We start from the raw sequence: 22907 nt of genomic DNA, 5'->3' as shown, positions 1-22907 counted from the left end.
GAGAGAATCGCTGGAGAGATTCGCTGGGGAGAATCACTGGAGAGATTCGCTGGGGGGAATCGCTGGAGAGATTCGCTGGAGAGATTCGCTGGGGAGAATCACTGGAGAGATTCGCTGGGGGGAATCACTGGAGAGATTTGCTGGGGGGAATCACTGGAGGGATTCGCTGGGGGGAATCACTGGAGGGATTCGCTGGGGGGAATCACTGGAGGGATTCGCTGGGGGGAATCACTGGAGGGATTCGCTGGGGGGAATCACTGGAGGGATTCGCTGGGGGGAATCACTGGAGGGATTCGCTGGGGGGAATCACTGGAGGGATTCGCTGGGGGGAATCACTGGAGGGATTCGCTGGGGGGAAATCACTGGAGGGATTCGCTGGGGGGAATCACTGGAGGGATTCGCTGGGGGGAATCACTGGAGGGATTCGCTGGGGGGAATCACTGGAGGGATTCGCTGGGGGGAATCACTGGAGGGATTCGCTGGGGGGAATCACTGGAGGGACTTGCTGAGAGGACTCGCTGGGTGGAAACGTTGAGGGAATCACTGAAGGGAATCACTCGCTCTTTACAGGTGATGGAGAATTTTGGTAGAAAGTGCAGCAAAGACGGAGTGCCTTGTTTGTGTGTCCACACTGGCAGCAAGTTGGCTCAAACAAGAGAGCACCGTGTCCAATACCAAAGGTTAAGGGAATAAATTAAAGGAGCCACATGATGACCATAGCGGAGTGTGCCAATCTGTTCCTGGTTCCACAATTACAGAGGCTGCATTCTGAGAGCAGGAAACTGTTCACTCGAGGTTTCACACACCTATTTCTCCTGCAACTCGTCAGCACAACCGCAAGAATCTACAATTATAGTTCCATTGGTATTCGGAAAAGTGAGTCATTAAACAATGGTATAACAAACAGAGCGGCACGGTGGCACAGTGGTTAGCACTGCTGCCTCACAGCGCCAGGGACCCGGATTCAATTCCGGCCTTGGGTCACTGTCTGTGTGGAGTTTGCATGTTCTCCCTGTGTCTGTGTGGGTTTCCTCTGCTTTCTCACACGGTCCAAAGATGTGCGGATTAGGTTGATTGGCCATGCTAAATTGCCCCAGGTTTCGGAGGGATTAGCAGGGTAAATACGTGGGGATAGGGTGGGATTATTGATGGTGTGGGCTCGATGGGCCAAATGGCCTCCTGCTGTACTGTAGGGGCTCTGTAATTTTATGAAATTCTAGCTGAATGTTCATCCACTCGGACACAGACTCACTGACGTGTGAACACGAGCATACTCACACAGATATACACATTCATATCGGAATATAAAGCAGACACTTGAACGTTGCTTTGCTGCTCTTCAAACTTTTAACATCACAATACCACAATAGTTTTGAAAAGCAACGCAGCCTATTGAGAAAGATTCACAGCCAAACAGAGGGAAACTAAGGGCAGAATATAGAGAGTAGAGCCAGTGTCTGGGTTTTGAAGATGCAACCTTTCTAACTGAACTATGTAGCTTTCCATAATCAGCTGACTCTGCCCTAAGGCTGTCATTTCTACCCATTTCAATCAAATCTGTCACTGAGACATATCACCGAAGAAAACTGTTGTCGTTCTATGTGAAACACGGTGCAGAAAGTTTGATGTGCAGACACATGGATTTGGGCCGGTGTCTGTGGGAGTTTGCGCATTCTCCCCGTGCTTGCGTGGGTTTTCTCCGGGTGCTCCGGTTTCCTCCCACACCCCAAAGATGTGCTCTTAGGCTGATTGGTGTAACAAATTGTCCCTAAATTAGTCTCCCCTCAATCTGGTTTCCAATGGGGGGACCATAAGCATAGACAAGGGTTGAGGGTGGAGGAGGAAAAGCACATTGTTCAGATGGCGGTGCGGGCTCGTTGGGCCGAAGGGCCTGTTTCCCGTGCTGGGTTGTTCTTTTTGTTCTTCTCTGCCCCTGAAATCTCTCTTTAAAGGTTTGTACTCTGGGAGGTTTCTGTCTGAGAGGAGGTGGAAGGTGCCCTGGGTGACATGAATGAAGGAAAACTGCTGCTTGTTGTTGGATCTTCCCCAGCACCAGGTCCCATTTCATGAACAGCTTTTAACGGAGGAATGGAGCAAGTTGGCAAATTCCTGCTTCGTGAACAGTTTGGGCAAAATTCGCCCAGAAATCTCTCAGTGTTGTCCCCGGTGAGAAACCCGGTGAGATTTGGGGTGATTCAGTTCCCAGTTCAAACACGTTTACAGATGTTTTCTGGAGTGGAGACATGAAGCTGCTGGCTAACATTAACACTGCATTGAAGTTACTGTGAAAATCCCCTAGTCACCACATGCCGGTGCCTGTTCGGGTACACTGAGAGAGAATTTAGCACGGCCAATGCACCCCAACCAGCACAGCTTTCAGACTGTGGGAGGAAGCCGGAGAATCTGGGAGGAAACCCACACAGACATGGGGAGAATGTGCAAACTCTGCACAGTCAGTGACTCAATCGTACCAGAGTCCCAGACGCTGTGAGGCAGCAGTGCTAACCACTGCGCCATCGTGCCACCCATAAAGTTAAGTTGAAGGACCCTGTACCTGAGCCCCTAATCCCCTGCAGAAATGGGGAACACCCCCCAAGCCTTGACCCCGGAGGGGTAACCTCCCCCTCATGACCAGGTCATCTACTCCCCACTGCCCTCCCCCATTGTAAGTGAGTAAAATCCTGCTATGAGGTCACCTAACACCTGCCCTTTCAGGCACCCTTCAGGATCCATCCCTTCTCAATGCCACCCTAGCAGTGCCCAGATTGCTGGGGGGAGATGTCAGGGCACTGCCCAGCTGTGCCGCCGGCCACCAGGGGCTTCAATGCTCTCTGGGCCCCACTTTGTGGCCATCACATCTACAGTTCACCTGTAACTGCAATAGTCCACATCAGACACCATCTCCCTCGTCCTACACTCAACCCTGGAACACCTCGATAACAAAAACACCTCTGACGGACTCCTACAGCTCGGCCTTCAACACCATTATTCCCACAAAACTCATCTCCAAACTCCATTACCTGGGCCTCGGCTCCTCCCTCTGTGACTGGGTTCTAGACTTGCTAATCCACGGACTGCAATCAGTAAGGACAGGCAACAATACTTCCTCCATGGTCACCCTCAGCACCAGTGCTCCAAAAGACTGTGTCCTCAGCCCCTTTCTTGTACACCTCTGACTGTGTGGCTAAATCCCCCTCCAACTCGATTTCCAAGTTTGCTGTGACACCATTGCAGTGGGTCGGATCTCAAACAATGATGAGACAGGGTAGAGGAATGAGATAGAGAATCTGGTGAACTGGTGCGGTGACAATAATCTTTCCCTCAATGTCAACAAAACAAAGGAGATTGTCATCGACTTCAGGGAATGTAAAGGGGAACATGCCCCTGTCTACATCAATGGGGGCGAAGTAGAAAGGGTCGAGAACTTCAAGTCTTTAGGTGTCCAGATCACCAACAGCCTGTCCTGGTCTCCCTATGCTGACACCATAGTTAAGAAAGCCCCACCAACACCTCTACTTTCACAGAATAAGGAAATTTGGTTTGTCAACGACGACTCTCACTGTCTTCTGCAGATGCGCCATAGAAAGTATTCTTTCTGTTTGTATCACAGCTTGGTCTGGGCTCCCGCTCTGCCCAAGACCAAAAGGAACTACAAAAGGTCGTGAATAAAGCCCAATCCATCACACAAACCAGCCTCACATCCACTGACTCTGTCTACACTTCCCGCTGCCTCGGCAAAGCAGCCAACATAATTAAGGACCCCACACATCCCGGACATATTTTCTTCCACCTCCTTCTGTCGGGAAAAGGATATAAAAGTCTGAGATTACATACCAACAACTCAAGAACAACTTCTTCCCTGCTGCCATCAGACTTTTGAATAGACCTACCTCGCACTAAGCTGATCTTTCTCTACACCCTAGCTGTGACTGTAACACTACATTCTGCACTCTTTCCTTTCCTTCTCTATGAACAGTATGCTTTGTCTGTATTACGTGCAAGAAACAATACTTTTTACTGCATACATGTGACAATAATAAATCAAATCTGTGTGCGATCAGATCCTGCTACCAGACCCTGGATGTCACTATTAGAATAATAATGCGACAAAATCAAAACCTATTAAAACCTATTAAAACCTATATAAAAACCTATATTAAAACCTATATAAAACTTATTAAAATCAAAACCTGGGCTTGTACTCGTTAGAGTTTAGAAGGATGAGGGGGGATCTTATTGAGACGTATAAGATGATGAAAGGGATGGATAGGGTAGAGGTGGAGAGGTTCTTCCCACTCAGAAAGGACAGCAGGACTAGAGGGCACAGCCTCAAGATAAGGGGGGGGGCGCGGTTTAGAACGGAGTTGAGGATGAACTTCGTCACTCAAAGGGTGGTGAATCTCTGGAATTCTCTGCCCGTTGAAGTGGTGGAGGCTACCTCGCTAAATATATTTAAGACGCGGGTAGATAGGTTTTTGGTAGGCAAGGGGATTAAGGGTTATGGGGAGAAAGCAGGAAAGTGGAACTGAGCCACTTCAGATCAGCCATGATCTTATTGAATGGCGGGGCAGGCTCGAAGGGCTAGATGGCCTACTCCTGCTCCTATTTCTTATGTTCTTATTACTGATTCTGTGAATCATTGCAAGGAAGAGAAGGAAAGGAGTTTGAAATGTCTTTCTGAGGTGTTTGAATTGTGGTGAACACGGGTTTGAGCGATGCCTTGAAGTGGATTTCCTGGAGTTAAGTATGTCGCTCAGAGCTCAGGGAAGATGTTATCGCTGAGAATGCTCTGAATACTTTCATTGTATCACTGGACCATTAGCTAAACCCACAAAAATGTTCCTCACTGTCTTGTATAGATTGGGATTAACTGTCATGTCAGGTGTATTGCACAAACAACCATCGCTATGGAAACAATGGCAACAAACACACAACTACAGCTCCTGCTCTGTTCACAGCCACACTTACACTCAACTTCCTCAATATCAGTCCCAACCAGCTCTGAACCCCTGTTGTAGCTCTGCTCAATATACTGATCAATGGGGGAATATTCCCACTGGGAATCATAGCAGAGGCCGGACCATGCAAAGGTCCGTTGACCTTGGGCGGGATTTTCCAGTTTTGGGGTGAGTGCGGTCATAAAATCCCACCCCAGGTCCACGTGAAGCAACAGGGAGCTGAAACAATGTGCCCTCACTCCCCTCCACATCCTTACACTGGATTACACGGGGTATACATTGACTACAGGATTTGGGACGCCTTGTTAAAGTTGTACAAGACATTGGTAAGGCCACACTTGGAATACTGTGCACAGTTCTGGTCATCCTATTATACAAAGGATATTATTAAACTAGAAAGAGTGCAGAAAGGATTTACTAGGATGCTACCGGGACTTGATGGATTGAGTTATAAGGAGAGGCTGAATAGACTGGAACTTCCTTTTCTGGAGTGTAGGAGGCTGAGAGGTGATCTTATAGAGGTCTATAAAATAATGAGGGGCACAGATCAGCTAGATAGTCAATATTTTTTCCCAAGGGTGAGGGACTCTAAAACTAGAGAGCATAGGTTTAAGGTGAGAGGGCAGAAATACAAGAAGTGTCCAGAGGGGCAACTTTTTCACACAGAGGGTGGTGAGTGTCTGGAACAAGCTGCCAGAGGTAGTAGTAGAGGCGGGTACAGTTTTGTCTTTTGAAAAGCATTTAGACAGTTACATGGGTACGATGGGTATAGAGGGATATGGGCCAAATGTGGCTAATTGGGACTAACTTAGGGGTTTTAAGAAAAGGATGGCGTGGACAAGTTGGGCTGAAGGGCCTGTTTCCATATTGTAAACCTCTATGACTTTACAGCACAGAACCTGGCCATCTGACCCAAACAATCCATGCTGGTGTTTATGCCCCACTCAAGCCCCCTTCATCTTTACTCATCTAAAATGGACCACTGTAACCCCCTACTCTCCTCTCTCCCTCGCTAGCCTCCCCTCAAATATAGCTACATGCTTCACTTCATCCACTCCTGTGGTAGCGGGCTCCATGTTGTTACCATTCTCCGGGTGAAGAAGTTTCTTCTGAATTCCCAATTGTAATTTTTGGTGACAATCTCCTATGCCCACAAGAGGGGACATCCTCTCTGCACTCCATCAAACCTTTCAGAATTTTAATCAACCCTCTATTTGATCTATTTGTTCCAGCCTTTCCTGATATATAGACAGGAACGCTACTTACTTCACCCGCCATGGAATCAGCACAGCGAGGCTCCGATAATGGAAATCTGTGTTGATCTCGGGCGGGAATTTCTGATTTTGCCCGAGTGAGGCTGTAAAATCCCACCCCTCAGACCCACAAGATGATGGTATCACCCGTGTAAACCTCCTCTCCAGAGATGTTTGTGTGTTATCTCAGTGAGGCCTAATGAAGGTTTGATACTGAGTTAGCATAACTTCCTCAATGTTGTCCATGTAGAAATAAAGCCTAATGCTTGCTTCACAGTCTTTATGTATTTGTCCTATGAGATTCTTTGCATCGATTCGGTGGTAAAGACAACCATTCCTAATTGCCCTTGGACTGAGTGGCTCGCTGGGCTATTTCAGAGGGCAACTGAGAGTCAACCACAGTGCTGTGGTTCTGGGATCACTTGTGGACCAAACAGGTAAAGATAAATCCCTAAAGATGAGCCAAATGTGTTTTTATGACAAAAGTTATCATTGTCACCATCACTGAGATTAGCTTTCAATTCCAGATTTTAATAATTCCACTAGCTGCCGTGGTGAGATTTGAACCCATGTCTCGGGGCAGTCGAGTGGACTTCTGGATTACTAACCCAGTCACATCGCCGCTGTGCCACTGGGAATCCTCTACCTCTCCATGTGACCTTGTTAAGGGTTAAGTTGGCTGGATGGCTGGTTACTGATGCAGACCCCCTTGCCTGAGGTGTTGGTAACCTTCAGGTTAAATCTGGGACTATGATCACTTTACCTTTAATACTTGCCTTCTTCCTAATTTCTCTGACCTGTTGTGTTTTCAGTCTGGCTGCTTATGTTTCTTGCGGACTCCTCTTTATCTCATGCTATTTCAAAGCCTTTGCTATCTCCCTATTTACCCACTGGATGTATGACACGGGTCCAGGTGGGGTCTGTCCGGTCACTGCAATTTGTCCAAGTCTCAGGACTGATGTTAGTGTCCCATCGACAAGAATCCTTCATTCCAACCTCAACTATCTCGACACATGTCTTACTGGCCATACCATCTTACTATCCGCCCCCATGTTAGCCTGCATATGGTTCAGGCAATAGGCCAGAGGTGATTACTCTCAAGGTCCTGCTTTTTAATTTGAGTCTCCTCCTGATCCACTTTCAGCAGGATCTCCTCTCTCTTTCTACCTAAAGTGAACTGCAACAGCTGAATTCACCCGTTCCTTCTCCAGGGCTCTCGCCAAATGTCTGGGGATATCTGTTACCCCGACATCGGGTAGGAAACACACCCCTAAGGGATCTTGTTCTTGGTTACACTCGAGAGAATCCCTCTCCCCCATTCCCTCCACTGGATGGCCCCCTCTCCCCCACTCCCCCCACTGGATGACACCCCCCCCCACCGCCACCTCCCCTCACCTCCCCCCGCCCCTCACTGGATGATACCAACCCCCCCCCCCCACTCCCCCTCCCCCACTGGATGGCCCCTCCTCCCCCACTCTCCCCACTGGTTGGCCCCCTCTCCCCCACTCTCCCACTGGTTGGCCCCCTCTCCCCCACTCTCCCCACTGGATGACACCCCCCCCCCCGCCACCTCCCCTCGCCTCTCCCCCCCCACTGGATGACACCCCCCCCTCCACCACTCCCCCTCCCCGACTGGATGACACCCCCCTCCCCCACTCCCCCCGCTGGACGGCCTCCCCCTCCCCCAGCTTCTCCGGTGGAGAATTCCCTCCCCCACACTCTCCCATCTTCCCACTCACTCACCTGTCTGGGGTGGACAGATATTTCTGTTTCTGGAATTTTTTCTCCAATCCCATGAGCTGTAACTCGGTGAAAATGGTACGACTTCTGCGGGGCCTTTTTAGCCGGGGAGCGTTCTGATCACCCCCACACTCACTGAAGGTGTGGGTAATATTTTCCAGTGAGGCAGAACTCGAGTGACTGGAGGAGGGGGCTGGAGGCAGAAACTGTGGAATCCTCGCAGTGAGAGCTTGAGACAGGTGAGTCACTGAGAGCAATGGATATGAACTCAAGGATGACCCTGCAGAAACACACAAAGAATAATGTCAAAGGCAGACAGTATCATGCCAAGGTTTGAAAGAAAATATATATCTCCATATCACCCTGTCTGCTTTATCATTTAAAACATTAGATATAATAGACAAAGGCTTTACACTGATTAAAGCCATGACTGGCTACAACTCACACAAAAGGGATTTCTAGCCTTCAGAAAACCCTCAGCAACCTCGTTATCTCTAAAGCGGAGCTAACTCCCTCTGACTGCAGAAACTAAATTCCAAGGAAATGTACAAAGGCCCCTTTACATTTCTGAGGCAAAGCCCTGACCAATGGAGATGATCGAATTGTATGGACAAAGGACCCTAAAACCTCCGGTAAATTTATCAATGGATGGATCATTAACCACCTGGAGAAATCCAGACTAGGGCCAGGATTTTCTAATCCCAATTGTGTTGAGTAGGTTCGTCAATGGGAGTGGAAAATATCAGGAGAACTGTTAAGACACATTTCACATCAGCATAAATTCATAACACGATTGTCCCCTCCCCTCCCCCATTCAATATCAGGAACATCTTGTGAATATATTACCATATCATTATCAGGATCATGAGCCTGAATCCCTGCACCCCCAATGAGTGCGCCACTGAGCAGACCTTCCAGGGGAGCCTGGGGGCAATGGGACATGCTGGGTACTGCCAGGGGGCAGTGCCCAGTGAGTTGTTGACCCAGAAGGAACTCTTCCAGTGTAGCCAATAAAAATGAAACAAAACTTACTCCGACTTATAAATCAAAGAAAATAAAGAAATGCCATTGGTCCAAACTTCAGGCCTCACCCTGGGCCAATCCAAGCAATTTAACAATTCCCAACAGGTTCTTATTTATACTGAGTCAGCTGCTCAGCTGACCATCACATCATCCTGTCATTGGTTACATGGTTTACTGGGTCAGCTGACCCTTACAGCTTGTTGGACACAACAATGTTATCACCAGATACATTCCAACATCAGTGCCCGTGGGTGGGGCGGTGGTGGGTGGGGTGGTGGTGGGCAGGGGGGGTGGGGGGGGTGGTGGAGGTGGGATTGGTTCCAGGGTGAACAGCTTTGCTTTCTTTGTGCTGAGGTCTCCTTTAAAACTGATGTCCCGATGCTCGGCTGTCTGTGATGCTGGTGGGGCCGGTGAATCACAGGCCGCCCCTCCTGCGATACACGGTGGGACCCCATCCTTGGAGGCTGTTTTCTAAGTGCTGCCCAATACGGTGGAAAGAGCTGCCATGGCTGGCAAACGGCTTCATCTCCACTTTTCCTGCGGATTTCCGGGGAAATCCCGCCCAGAGTCTTTGTCCAAACCTCGGAAAGAAGCGAGGGTTACGTCACGTGACCCCTCCCCAGGGTGCTGGAAGCTGTAATATTGCTTTGTGAAGCAGGCAGTCTGCAATCTCCCATCAACCAAAGTAACAGCAGAACCAACACTCTCTCCAGGTTTAAACTGCCCAGCCCTCACTGACACTGTTTCCACTGGAACCTCTGAACTTCCGTTTTCCAGCAGTTTCCCAGATTGTGTCAATGCCGCTCCGTGGAGAATCTGGCCCCTTTAACCCCCAGCTCCCCACCCAACCCCCACCCCAGCCCCCAACACCCCCTCCCCCTCACCAACACCCCCTCCACCCCCACCTCACCCCACCCCCCATCCCCCACCCCACCCCCCACCTCACCACCCCCCACCCCACCCCCCAACCCCCGCCCCTCACCACCACCCCCCATCCCCCACCCCACCCATCCGACCCCCCACCTCACCACCCCCCAGCCCACCCCCCAACCCCCCCCTCACCAACACCCCCACCCCCACCACCCCACCCCACCACCACCCCCCCCATCACCCACCCCACCCCACCCCACCCCCCACCTCACCACCCCCCACCCCACCCCCCAACCCCCGCCCCTCACCACCACCACCCATCCGACCCCCCACCTCACCACCCCCCAGCCCACCCCCCAACCCCCGCCCCTCACCACCACCCCCCATCCGACCCCCCAGCCCACCCCCCAACCCCCCCCTCACCAACACCCCCACCCCCACCACCCCACCCCACCACCACCCCGCCATCACCCACCCCACCCCACCCCACCCCCCACCTCACCATCCCCCACCCACCCCTCACCCCACCCCTCAAACCCACCCCCCCTCACCAACACCCCCACCCCCACCACCCCACCCCACCACCACCCCCCCATCACCCACCCCACCCCCCCACCTCACCATCCCCCACCCACCCCTCACCCCACCCCTCAAACCCACCCCCCCTCACCAACACCCCCACCCCCACCACCCCACCCCACCACCACCCCCCCATCACCCACCCCACCCCCCCACCTCACCATCCCCCACCCACCCCTCACCCCACCCCTCAAACCCACCCCCCTCACCAACACCCCCACCCCCACCACCCCACCCCACCTCGCTCACATTCCATCCAGGAGTCAGCTGGATAATGACAGATGATTGGCAGCATGCCCACCAATGGGAAGCCACACTTGCAGAGATGGCAGCACCTAAACCCACCCCCCCACCCCCACGCCCAATACCTTTCCCGACCAATGGGAAAGCCGGTTTGGAGCAGCGAGATTCATGGGATAGCGAATCTCATTTGTGGGTCAGGGCAAAGGTCACTACAATGGCAGAGGGTAAAATTTGTGCGGCAAATAATCCAGAGAGAACTACAGTAAAATATCAAGCAGGAAAACGGAGAAGGTGTTTACAGCTCGTTTCATTCTCAATGTGCCCTGGGTAATCAGACTGAACCACCGCTCTCACAGTTATGGAAATCATTCAAAGTTATACAAAACAACAACGTTTCAGACCAATTCCGCTCAGCAACTGAAGCTTAATCACCCCCCCTCCCGCCACCCTCCCCACACAACCCCCTCCCCAACCGCACACACTCAGAATTGACCCTGTTTAACAACTAAAAGGTTGCAGCACTCAGGGATGTAACTCTGCAACATCTCATCGTTCACAAGAATCCAAACCCCACCCTCACCCTCGTCACATGAGGGTGGACAGTGAGAGCCTTTTTCCTGGGATGGTGATGGCTAACACGAGGGGACATAGCTTTAAACCGAGGGGTGGTAATTATAGGACGGATGTAGGTTCTTTACTCAGAGGGTAGTAAGGGCGTAGAATGCCCTGCCTGCAGCAGTTGTGGACTCGCCAACTTTAAGGGTGTTCAAATGGTCAGTGGATAGGCATATGGATAACATTGGAATAGTTTAGGTTAGAGGGTCATTAGATTGGTTCCACTGGTCGGCGCAACATCGAGGGCCAAAGGGCCTGTACTGCGCTGGAATGTTCTATGTTCTAATTCAAACTTTGTGTTTTGGGGTTGGGAATTGTGGTTAAAGAGGGAGCTCAGAGTGAAGGGGTGGTGCCAAGGGGAGGATGATGTACTGGTGAATAAAGAGAGGATTTGGATTAATTCGACCGTGAGGTTTAACTTTTGAAAGGAGCCAAGTTCTGTGCCTCAGTGGGAAATGTGACTTGGGAAAGAGGCCATGGGGAACGCTAACCCGGACTGGGAAAAGATCAGCGTAATCCAGTGGTTATTTATAACCTGGACCTCGGACATCACTCAAACTGAGCAGGCAGTTATCACCAGGCATAATAATGTTAATCGACTGGCAAAGTCTGAAAGATAACTTGCCCACGAATTGTGAATAAGGAGGTCTTGTAGCGCAGTGGGGAGCGTCGCAATTTTGACTTTTCTAAACCTGGTTACTAAGGAGCAATGTTTGACTCAATAAACTGTGTCTCCCAATCATTTCACACATTCTGTGAAACTTTAGAATTCTTCCACATTCACAATATTTCCTGTCCTGCAGCTGACATGTACTTAGGACCCCCATAGAGGCCATTCAGCCCATCAGATTCTTAAAGCATCTTACCTCTCATTTGCCCTATCCCCATAACCCTACACGTTCCCCTTGGCTTATCTATCTAATCTACACATCTTTGGACACTAAGGGGCAATTTAGTTTGACCAATGCACCTAACCCGCACATCTTTGGAGTGTGGGAGGAAACCGGAGCACCCGGAGGAAACCCACGCAGACATGGGGAGAATGTGCAAACTCCATACAGACAGTGATCCAAGGCCAGAATTGAACCTAGGTCCCTGATGTTGTGGGGCAGCAGTGATAACTACTGTGCCACTTCCCCTTGATTTTAGATTCAGGCTATTGAGCGACAACAGGAGATTTTACAAGCTTTCTCTCAGCGCAGTTCTTGCCAATCTAGGCCACATTTCTGATTTCAAAATTCTCAACAATCCCCCCAGAAGGTAAAAAGGAGTGAAATTCAGGAATGATAGTTACTGGTCTGAACAGCTGGGGATTCCTGTAGGTGGAACTCCAGTAGTATTGGTTTTTGAACCAGCATTTCATTCTGAGCCCAATCCTGTGGATAATCTCCCAGTGTAAATGCATTTGATCACAGCACTTGGATCTCAGTGAGGGGTGGCTGCGTTAGATCTTTGTACTCGGATCTTCCTGCAGATTGTGTTCTCTGATCCCCAAGAGTCACACACCCAAATCCGGTCAGTCCACATTTCCTCGGCTTCAGAGAGAACGGGCTTGGATTTGTTTCTCTAAACAGCAGAACTCCCTTTCTCTCCTCCCCACCACCCGGGCAGGATTTATTTTTGGTAGCTTTTGGTACTTTAATTCTAATCAGAAAAACAACTCAAATTAAGTCCAATCATGAGGGACAAACCAGATCCAAGCTGACAAGACAAGAATTTCACAGTAACTTCATTGCAGTGTTAATGTAAGCCTTACTTGTGACTAATAAATAAACTTTAACATTGCTTCCCACCTTGGTCCAAGCTGACAGGGTGAGGCATTGCCCCCTCCTGGGTTTGATCTAACGCCTCACCTTAGCCAAAAGCCGAGATGGTTTTGAAACATTGCATCAGCTAAAACCTCAGTTTAACCTCATTGGCTACCCTGACCCTCCACCCTAGCCTGGGCAAACCTCCCTCACGAGCGGCAGCACACCCTCCAGAGCGATGGGCTTGTCCACTGCCTGATCCTGGTTTCATCCCTGTCAGGTTATAACAGACCTGATTAAACTTCCCAATGCCATTAGAACATAGAACATTACAGCGCAGTACAGACCCTTCAGCCCTCGATGTTGTGCCGACCAGTGGAACCAATCTAATGACCCTCTAACCTAAACTATTCCAATGTTATCCACATGCCTATCCACTGACCATTTGAACGCCCTTAAAGTTGGCGAGTCCACAACTGCTGCAGGCAGGGCATTCCATGCCCTTACTACCCTCTGAGAAAAGAACCTACCTCTGACATCCATCCTATAATTACCACCCCTTAATTTAAAGCTACATCCCCTCGTGTTAGCCATCACCATCCGAGGGAAAAAGCTCCTACTGTCCACCCTATCTAACCCTCTGATCATCTTACATGCCACAATTAGGTCACCTCTTAACCTTCTTCTCTCTAACAAAAACAGAGTTCTGAAATTAGAGTTCTGATTTACTCCCAGCGCCACAGGAACGGCAGTCAGTCACACTGGGGTGAGATTTTCAATCGCAGCGACTTGGGGATTTCCACAGTAACTTCATTGCACTGTTAATGTAAGCCTACTTGTGACACTAACAAATAAATAAATAATATCTGAGGCCCAAATCCAGTGAGAATGTCGGGGGTGATTCTCCCAAAAAAATTCTCAGTGTTGAATTTGTGTAAAAGCTGGAGTAACTCCCACTGGGTTTTCCAGCAGGATTTCCAAACGGAATCTCCCACACTCTGTACACTGCAGCGTGCAGTGGTGTGATTCACTCCAGAATCCAGGGGCAGGGCCTATTCCCACTGGATCAGCGCCAATCTGTGAGCACCGACATCGGCACACGCGCAATAGCCCCGCACTGCCGGCCCCCCCAGTCGCTGGCCAGCCCTGCACCCCCCCCCGCATTACTGGCTATGTGCCCCCACCCCCGATCTCTGGCCTCCCAAAATGTCCAGGCCAGCTTCAAACAACCTCCCCCACCCCGTTTCAATCTCCTCCCCGCCCCCTCACTCCCAGCAGTCCCGATCTCCCCCCCTCCCCTGCGGCAAGCTGACCTCCCCATCTCCCCCGCAGTGACGGCCAGCCCCCGATCGCTGGCCTCCCTCCCTCCCTCTGTCGCTGCTGTGTGCAGCGAGGCAGCGGGACCCCCCCCCCCCACCCCACCCACAGGTCCTGTCCCTCCTGGCCCCCGTTCCCTCAGCATTGTCCGATGCCCGGTGAGCAGCACCAAGGAGCTGGCAATGCCCAGGGGGCAACCTCCCCCTCACCCCTGATCTCCTGGGGGAGGGGGAGGGGGGGGGGTGGACACGACTGCCCACCTTTCACTCCAGCTCCCCACTAGTGGGGAGTTATAGTAAACCCCACTGGAGTGAACCACTCCTGGCCGGGGGGGGGGGCGGAATGAGAGGCTTGTGGGCCCAAATATTTCAGCCCCGGTCCCGCTAATTCAATGCAAATTATATTATAATGAGTGTTTAAATAAATTATACAGCTCCACGCCGGGCAGCGGAGCGGCGCTGCTGGAAATCCAGCTGCTGGAGACTCATGGAGGCCGAGATGTCCAGCAGAAACTGACCCCTGCGCGAGTCTCCCAGCACAGGGGGCCTGGAGAATCGCCCCCGTTATCACCCCCCACCCCCGTGGCCTACCCTGGTCCTTATCGAGCTGCGATGTGGAGATTCCGGCGTTGGACTGGTCTCAAAACACCAGGACTCACCTGATGAAGGAGCAGTGCTCCGAAAGCTAGTGGCTTTTGCGACCAAATAAACCTGTTGGACTTTAACCTGGTGTGAGACTTCTTACTGTGCTTATCAAGCTACACAAAGACACCCACTGCTACTGGATATCATTGCAAACATAGATAGACCATCACAGTGCAGAAAGAGGCCCTTCAGCCCATCGAGTCTGCACCGAACACAATCCCACCCAGGCCCTATCCCCATATCCCTACACATTTACCCACTAACCCCTCTAACCTACACATCCCAGGACACTAAGGGGCAATTTTAACATGGCCAATCAACCTAACCCGCACATCTTTGGACTGTGGGAGGAAACCAGAGCACCCGGAGGAAACCCATGCAGACACGAGGAGAACGTGCAAACTCCATACAGACAGTGACCCGAGCCGGGAATCGAACCCAGGACCCTGGAGCTGTGAAGCAGCCGTGCTAACCCACTGGGCTACCGTGCCGCCAAACAGGAACGACTGTCATTTATATAGCACCTCCCGTGTCATTTTAAAGGACGTCCCATAACATTTCGCAGGACAGCCACGTGACTGAAAGCTCAATCGGAAGAGATTAGGTTTTACGGAGTGTTTTAAGGAGGGAAGCAGTGAGTATTACTGAGAGAATTCAGCCTCTGTGACTGGAGGCACGCCCAATTCAGACCAGAGTTATTCCAGAGAACTGGACCCAGCCGAGTTGACAGGAAACGCCTGGAGTTTCGACTCTTATCCAGTTTGATCATAATGCAACATCAAAGGTATCCATTCAGTAAATGTGCTGAGTGAGCAGCACAATACACAAACCTGAGTATTGAGAGTTTACTGATCAACACAAGCTGCAGTGGGAAAACCCAGGTCACACATCACCTATCATCGTCGACCAGAACTCTACTCAATACTCCAAACGTAGCCTAACTAAAATTCCGTACAGCTGCAACAAGGCTTGACAATTTTTATACTCTATATCCTGACCGACGAAGACAAACCACGCACCTTCTCGACCACTCTTGTCCATTTGTGTTGCCACTTTCATGGAACTGTGGATCTTTACGCCTAAATCCCTCTTTATGTTCATGCTCCTAACGGGTTCTGCCGTTTACTGTCTACTTCCCTCCTGCGTTAGATCTTCCTAAATGCATCACCTCACATTTATCCAGTTTAAATTCCATCTGCCATTCCTCTGTCCACATCTCCAGCCTATCTACACCCTGCTGCGTCCCCTGGCAATCCTCATCACTACCCGCAGCTCCCCCAGTCTTTGTGAATCTCTGACCGGATCAATTTCACTGAGGCCTGACCACAAACTGAAGCAGCACAGTGGTTAACACTGCCGCTTCACAGCATCGGGGACCCAGGTTCAATTCCAGCCTCGGGTCACTGTCTGTGTGGAGTCTCCCTCAGTGTACCCGAACAGGCACCAGAATGTGGCAACTTGGGGATTTTACGGTCAGTTTATTGCAGTAAGCCTACTTGTGACACTCATAAATAAACTTAAATTAGTGACGGTGCCTTCAGTTGCCTGGGCCCTAAACTCTGGAACTCCCATTTATCAGCCCCACTTTAAGACACTCCTTAAAACTGACCTCTCTCACCAAGGTCTCTGGCCTAATATCTCCATGTGTTGCTTGGGGTCATACTCCTGTCAGGCCCCCAGGTCAGGTTATTATGTGAAAGACTATCTGAGTACAAATTGCTGTTGTTGAACCTCTGACACGTGCAGCTGATGACGAGGCTCCTTGCCCACGATGTGGGTCCAGTTAGTGTCCAGCTCTCCCCAGTGACGGATTGAGGAGAGAAACCAGGTGCTGCCGTACTGAGCAACTCAAAGGCCAGGAGCCCAGGCTCCCACCTCAGTCTGCAGCAGGTTGGAAATGTCCCCCGTCAGCCCCCACATGGAGCTGCACCTCCAGCGACGCACCTTTATAGCTTTTCAGCTGGGTGAGGCATCAAACTCCCTCTCCGCTCATCTTTAGAGATTCCCTTTGCCCTTCTATAAATTTAGAAAGAAGGTTTCTGCCATCTTCAGGCAATTCTTTCGTCTTTTCTCCTCCTCATTTAAAAGCTTTCCTTGGTCCAGGGTTCTTCCTGGGGTGTCTCCCTCACTGTCTCTCTCCCTGCTCTGGGACCTCTCTGCTCCCTGTGTAATTCAGGGATTTGCTGTGGGTCTATTTTAAATTGTATTGGTCCTTTCCTGACCTGGTTTTGTCCTTGCTTCGTTCGAGCAGCCTTGTTTCATGTTTATGGGTGCTGTTTCACCCTATCAGGTCTCTGCGTCTCCTCCAGCTTTCAGGATTCTTCCAGCTGGTAAGGATCTCTTTTCTTCGGCTGTCAAGGGAATCATTCCCAAGGAGGAAACTAATTTCTGCAGCTGCTGGTTTAGGGACAATAGCGAGTGTGACTGGGCCTGTAACAAGCTTGCGCTGTCTGTGGACCCTGCAAAGGGACATAGAAATAGAACAGTACATCACAGTACAGGCCCTTCGGCCCTCAACATTGTACTGTGCTATGTCCAATCCCAAGATCAAGCTATCCCACTCCCTATCATTCTGGTGTGCTCCATGTGCCTATCCAATAACTGCTTGAAAGTTCCTAAAGTGTCCGACTCCACTATCACAGCAGGCAGTGTATTCCACACCCCAACCACTCTCTGAGTGAAGAATCTACCTCGGACATCCCTCCTATATCTCCCACCATGAACCTTATAGTTATGCCCCCTAGTAACAGCTACATCCACCTGAGGAAATAGTCTCTGCACATCCACTCCATCTATCCCTCTCATCATCTTATAAACCTCTATTAAGTCACCTCTCATCCTCCTCCGCTCCAAACAGAAAAGCCCCAGCTCCCTCAACCTTTCCTCATAAGACATACCCTCCAAACCAGGCAGCATCCTGGTAAATCTCCTCTGCACTCTCTCCAATGCTTCCACATCCTTCTTATAGTGAGGTGACCAGAACTGCACACAATATTCCAAATGTGGTCTCACCAAGGTTCTGTATAATTGCAGCATAACCCCACTGCTCTTAAACTCAAACCCCCTGTTAATAAACACTAACACACTATAAGCCTTCTTCACAGCTCTATCCACTTGAGTAGCAACCTTCAGAGGCCTGTGGATATGAACCCCAAGATCTCTCTGTTCCTCCACATTCCTCAGAACTCTGCTGTTGACCCTGTAATCTGTATTCAAGTTTGTCCTACCAAAATGAATCACCTCGGACTTCTAGATACAGGACCTCCTCCCACTCCACCAATCAGAACTTTGGCCTTCAGAGAGGACTCAGGTTTGGGTCTCCCCCCGATTAGGGAGTGAGGGGTCCCTGTCTCCTGGAGCAGTTATCCATCACATTTCTGAATGGGTAGTGGACACTGAAAGGGAAAGACTGCAGAACTCTCTGGGAGTTTGTCTCGGACACACACACAGTGCCTGACCCTCCGAACGGTCAGTTTCGATAGGGAGAGTTTGTGCCTGTGCTTTGGGGACTGACTCACCTGGAGCACCAGCAGGCCATTAGGTTTCCCTCACTGTCTCCAGCACTCGTGTCTAGAATGGCTGATTTTATTGCAATGGGAACACACTAGAACCACAGAATCCCTACAATGCAGAAAGAGGCCATTCAGGCCATCGTGTCTGTGCTGACTCTCCAAAAGAACACCCTCTTTCGCTGCCATAACCCTTGCATTTACCATGATTAATCCACCTAACCTACATACTTGTCACTGAGGGTTCTCCTTTTGGGCTGAACTCTTCGCACTATCTTTTCTTGGTTAAGAAGCCTTCCCACCCGGCTTTCTGTCCAATCTCAATGGGAATGGTTTGAAAGGACCTGCCTGGGTTTGCAGGCCTCTGGGTGAAATTGTAACTGTCTGCGGTGACTGCCACACCCCAGCTGTGAGGACTCGCTGCCCCTCCTGATGCACCTGCAGTTTCCGGGGGAGGCAATTCTTCGAACAATGTCAACTCACACAACCCCTCATCAGCGAGTGGCATTCTGGAGGGAACTTCCCAATCAATGCCTGATTTCAGCTGTTCAAACTCAATGCAGGTTTGTGTGGGTTTCATAGATCATCATAGAACCCTACAGTGCAGAAAGAGGCCCTTCGGCCCATCGAGTCTGCGCTGAACACAATCCCACCCAGGCCCTACCCCCATATCCCTACATATTTTACCCACTAACCCCTCTAACCTACACATCCCTGAACACTAAGGGACAATTTCTTAGCATGGTCAATCAACCTAACCCGCACATCTTTGGACTGTGGGAGGAAACCGGTGCACCCAGAGGAAACCCACGTAGACACGAGGAGAATGTGCAAACTCCACACAGACAGTGACCCGAGCCAGGAATTGAACCCAGGACCCTGGAGCTGTGAAGCAGCAGTGCTAACCCACTGTGCTACCGTGCCACCCATTTCTTACGAGTTTTCCAGAATTGCTGGCAGTATGTCTCTGGGACAAACCTGCAGTTAGAATGGCAGCTTTAGTTTGCTCATGGACACATGGGAAGACAGGATGGAGTAGAACTCTTGGGCTCTTGGGCTTTATATAGATGATCTGGAGGAGGGAACCGAGTGCAGGGTGTCGAAATTTGCTGATGACACCAAGATTGGGGGAAAGGCAAATTGTGCGGAGGGTGTGGAGAGTCTGCAGAAGGATCTAGATAGGCTGGGCGAATGGGCCAGGAAATGGCAAATGGAATTTAATGTTGGCAAGTGTGAGGTGGTCCACTTTGGTAGGAAGAATGGTAGGAAGGACTATTACTTACGTGGCGAAAAACTGCAGCAGGCGACGGTGCAGAGGGACCTCAGGGTCCTTGTGCATGAGTCGCAAAAACCCAGCTTGCAGGTGCAGCAGGTGGTCAGGAAGGTGAATGGGATGCTGGCCTTCATAGCGAGGGGGACTGAATATAAAAGTAGGGAGGTCTTGCTGCAGCTGTATAGGGCATTGGTGAGGCCGCAGCTGGAGTACTGTGTGCAGTTTTGGGCGCCGCACTTACGCAAGGATATTTTGGCCCTGGACGGAGTGCAGAGGAGGTTTACTAGGCTGATACCGGAGTTGAGGGGGTTGAGCTATGAGGAGAGGCTGAATAAACTAGGCTTGTACTCGCTAGAGTTTAGAAGAATGAGGGGAGATCTCATTGAGACGTATAAGATGATGAATGGGATGGATAGGATAGAGGTGGAGAGACTCTTCCCGCTCAAAAAAGACAGTAGGACTAGGGGGCACAGCCTCAAGATAAAGGAGAGGCGGTTTAGAACGGAGTTGAGGAGGAACTTCTTCACTCAAAGGGTGGTGAATCTCTGGAATTCTCTGCCCGTTGAAGTGGTGGAGGCTGCCTCGCTAAATATTTTTAAGAAGCGGGTTGATGGGTTTTTGATAAGAGAGGGGATTAAGGGTTATGGGGAGAGGGCGGGAAAGTGGAACTGAGCCACAACAGATCAGCCATGATCTTATTGAATGGCGGGGCAGGCTCGAAGGGCTAGATGGCCTACTCCTGCTCCTATTTCTTATGTTCTTATGTTCTCTCCTTGACAGCTGCCCGTGAATCTGATATGTCCAGATCTTCGATGGCCATTTCAACTCCTGCTAGTTTCTTCAATTTGTAAAAACTGATTCCGTTTCCTTCTCTTTGAATTTGAGAAAGGGTCGAGCAGACCTGAAGACCTGGGGCAATGGTTCTGGGTTAGGGAGATAAGGGATGCTATTGGGTGGAGAGAGATTTTCCCTCACTTCTTCCAGCTATCCTCTCTGCCTTTGAGCATTTCCAATCTGCAGAGCTGGAATTCTCTTCTGATTTCCTATCCCCTTGCTCTTTCTCCCTTTCTCTTCCTCAATCCTGGAATTTTAGATACATTCTGAGCTTTCCAGATTTGAATTTGATTCGATTTGCCTTTCACAAATCCTTGCCGCTTTTCCTTAATCAATTCACATTTGTCCAAGTAATTGTTAACATTCTGGTTTCTTGAAGTATTTTCCACTCTGAGGTTAATCTGACTGGCCTGGAATGTAATTCTCCAGTCCCCTCACGCCTCTCTATGGAGAAATGAAGGATTACGGGCAGTCTCTCCACAATTACCACCCTCACTTCCCTCAGTTTCCTGAAATGCATCTCATCGGGTCTGAGTGACTTATGAATATTATGTACAGTCAACCATTCAAGTACCTCCTCTTTATCAAAGAACAAAGAACAGCACAGGAAACAGGCCCTTCGGCCCTCCAAGCCTGCGCCGCTCATTGGTCCAAACTAGACCATTCGTTTGTATCCCTCCATTCCCAGTCTTTTCATGTAACTATCCAGGTAAGTCTTAAACAATCCCAGCGTATCCACCTCCACCTTGCCTGGCAGTGCATTCCAGGCCCCCACCACCCTCTGTGTAAAAAATGTCCCTCTGATATCTGAGTTAAACCTCACCCCTCTCACCTTGAACCTGTGACCCCTCATGATCGTCACCTCCAACCTGGGAAAAAGCTTCCCACTGTTCACCCTATCCATACCCATTCATAATTTTATACACCTCTATTTGTTGTTGGAAAAATGCTGGAATCCGTCATCAAAGAAGAAATAGTGAGGCACCTTGAGAAGAATGGTTTGATAGAGCACGGATTCGTTAAGGGGAAGTCGTGTTTAACAAATTTATTGGATTTCTATGAGGATGTGACTAGTGCGGTAGACAGAAGGGAACCGGTGGATGTGGTGTTTCTCGATTTTCAGAAGGCATTTGATAAGGTGCCTCACAAAAGGTTGCTTCAGAAGGTTAGGGGGCATGGAGTTGGGAGTAAGGTGTTAGCGTGGATAGAGGATTGGCTGTCTAATAGGAAGCAGAGAGTTGGTATCAATGGGTGCTATTCTGATTGGCGGTTGGTGACTAGTGGAGTGCCCCAGGGATCGGTGCTGGGGCCTCAGCTATTTACCATTTATATAGATGATCTGGAGGAGGGGGCTGAGTGTAGGGTGTCGAAATTTGCTGATGACACGAAGATGAGTGGAAAAGCAAATTGTGTGGAGGGTGTGGAAAGTCTGCAGAGGGATCTGGATAGGCTGAGCGAGTGGGCGAGGACCTGGCAGATGAGTATAATGTTAGCAAGTGTGAGGTTATCCACTTTGGCAGGAATAATAGTAGGAGGGATTACTATTTAAAGGGTGAAAAGCTGCAGCATGCTACGGTGCAGAGGGACCTGGGGGTCCTTGTGCACGAGTCGCAAAAACCCAGTCTGCAGGTGCAGCAGGTAATCAAGAAGGCGAATGGGATGCTGGCCTTTATAGCGAGGGGGATCGAATATAAAAGCAGGGAGGTCTTGCTGCGACTGTGCAGGGCACTGGTGAGGCCGCAGCTGGAGTATTGTGCGCAGTTTTGGTCGCCGCACTTGTGCAAGGATATTTTGGCCTTGGAGGGAGTGCAGAGGAGGTTCACTAGGCTGATACCGGAGATGAGGGGGTTGGCCTATGATGAGAGACTAAATAGACTGGGTCTGTACTCGTTGGAGTTTAGAAGGATGAGGGGGGATCTTATAGAGACGTATAAGATAATGAAGGGGATGGATAGGGTAGAGGTAGAGAGATTCTTCCTGCTTAGAAAGGACAGCAGGACTAGAGGACACAGCCTCAAGATAAGGGGGGGCAGTTTAGATCAGAGTTGAGGAGGAACTTCTTCACTCAAAGGGCGGTGAGTCTCTGGAATTCTCTGCCCATTGAAGTGGTGGAGGCTGCCTCGCTAAATATATTTGAGTCACGGGTAGATAGGTTTTTGGTAGGCAAGGGAATTAAGGGTTATGGGCGGGAAAGTGGAACTGAGCCACTTCAGATCAGCCATGATCTTATTGAATGGCGGGGCAGGCTCGAAGGGCTAGATGGCCGACTCCTGCTCCTATTTCTTATGTTCTTATGTTCTT

General features: G+C 50.2%; 1 protein-coding gene across 1 annotated transcript in view; it reads right to left on the bottom strand.

Moving 5' to 3' along the window:
• The window catches only part of barx2 (BARX homeobox 2), a 59315-nt gene that overhangs the window by 19723 nt on the left and 16685 nt on the right, over positions 1–22907 (bottom strand). The window contains exon 2 of the mRNA XM_080214633.1: positions 7955–8231. Within this exon, the coding sequence (XP_080070759.1) occupies positions 7955–8231 (277 nt within the window). The remainder of the gene's footprint in view (positions 1–7954; positions 8232–22907) is intronic.

The sequence above is a fragment of the Carcharhinus amblyrhynchos genome, chromosome 29, assembly GCF_965287045.1.
Source record: "Carcharhinus amblyrhynchos chromosome 29, sCarAmb.v2.hapA, whole genome shotgun sequence".
Lineage (NCBI taxonomy): Eukaryota > Metazoa > Chordata > Chondrichthyes > Carcharhiniformes > Carcharhinidae > Carcharhinus > Carcharhinus amblyrhynchos.
Note: the sequence above shows the minus strand (reverse complement) of the source record. Positions and strands in the feature narration are given on the sequence as shown.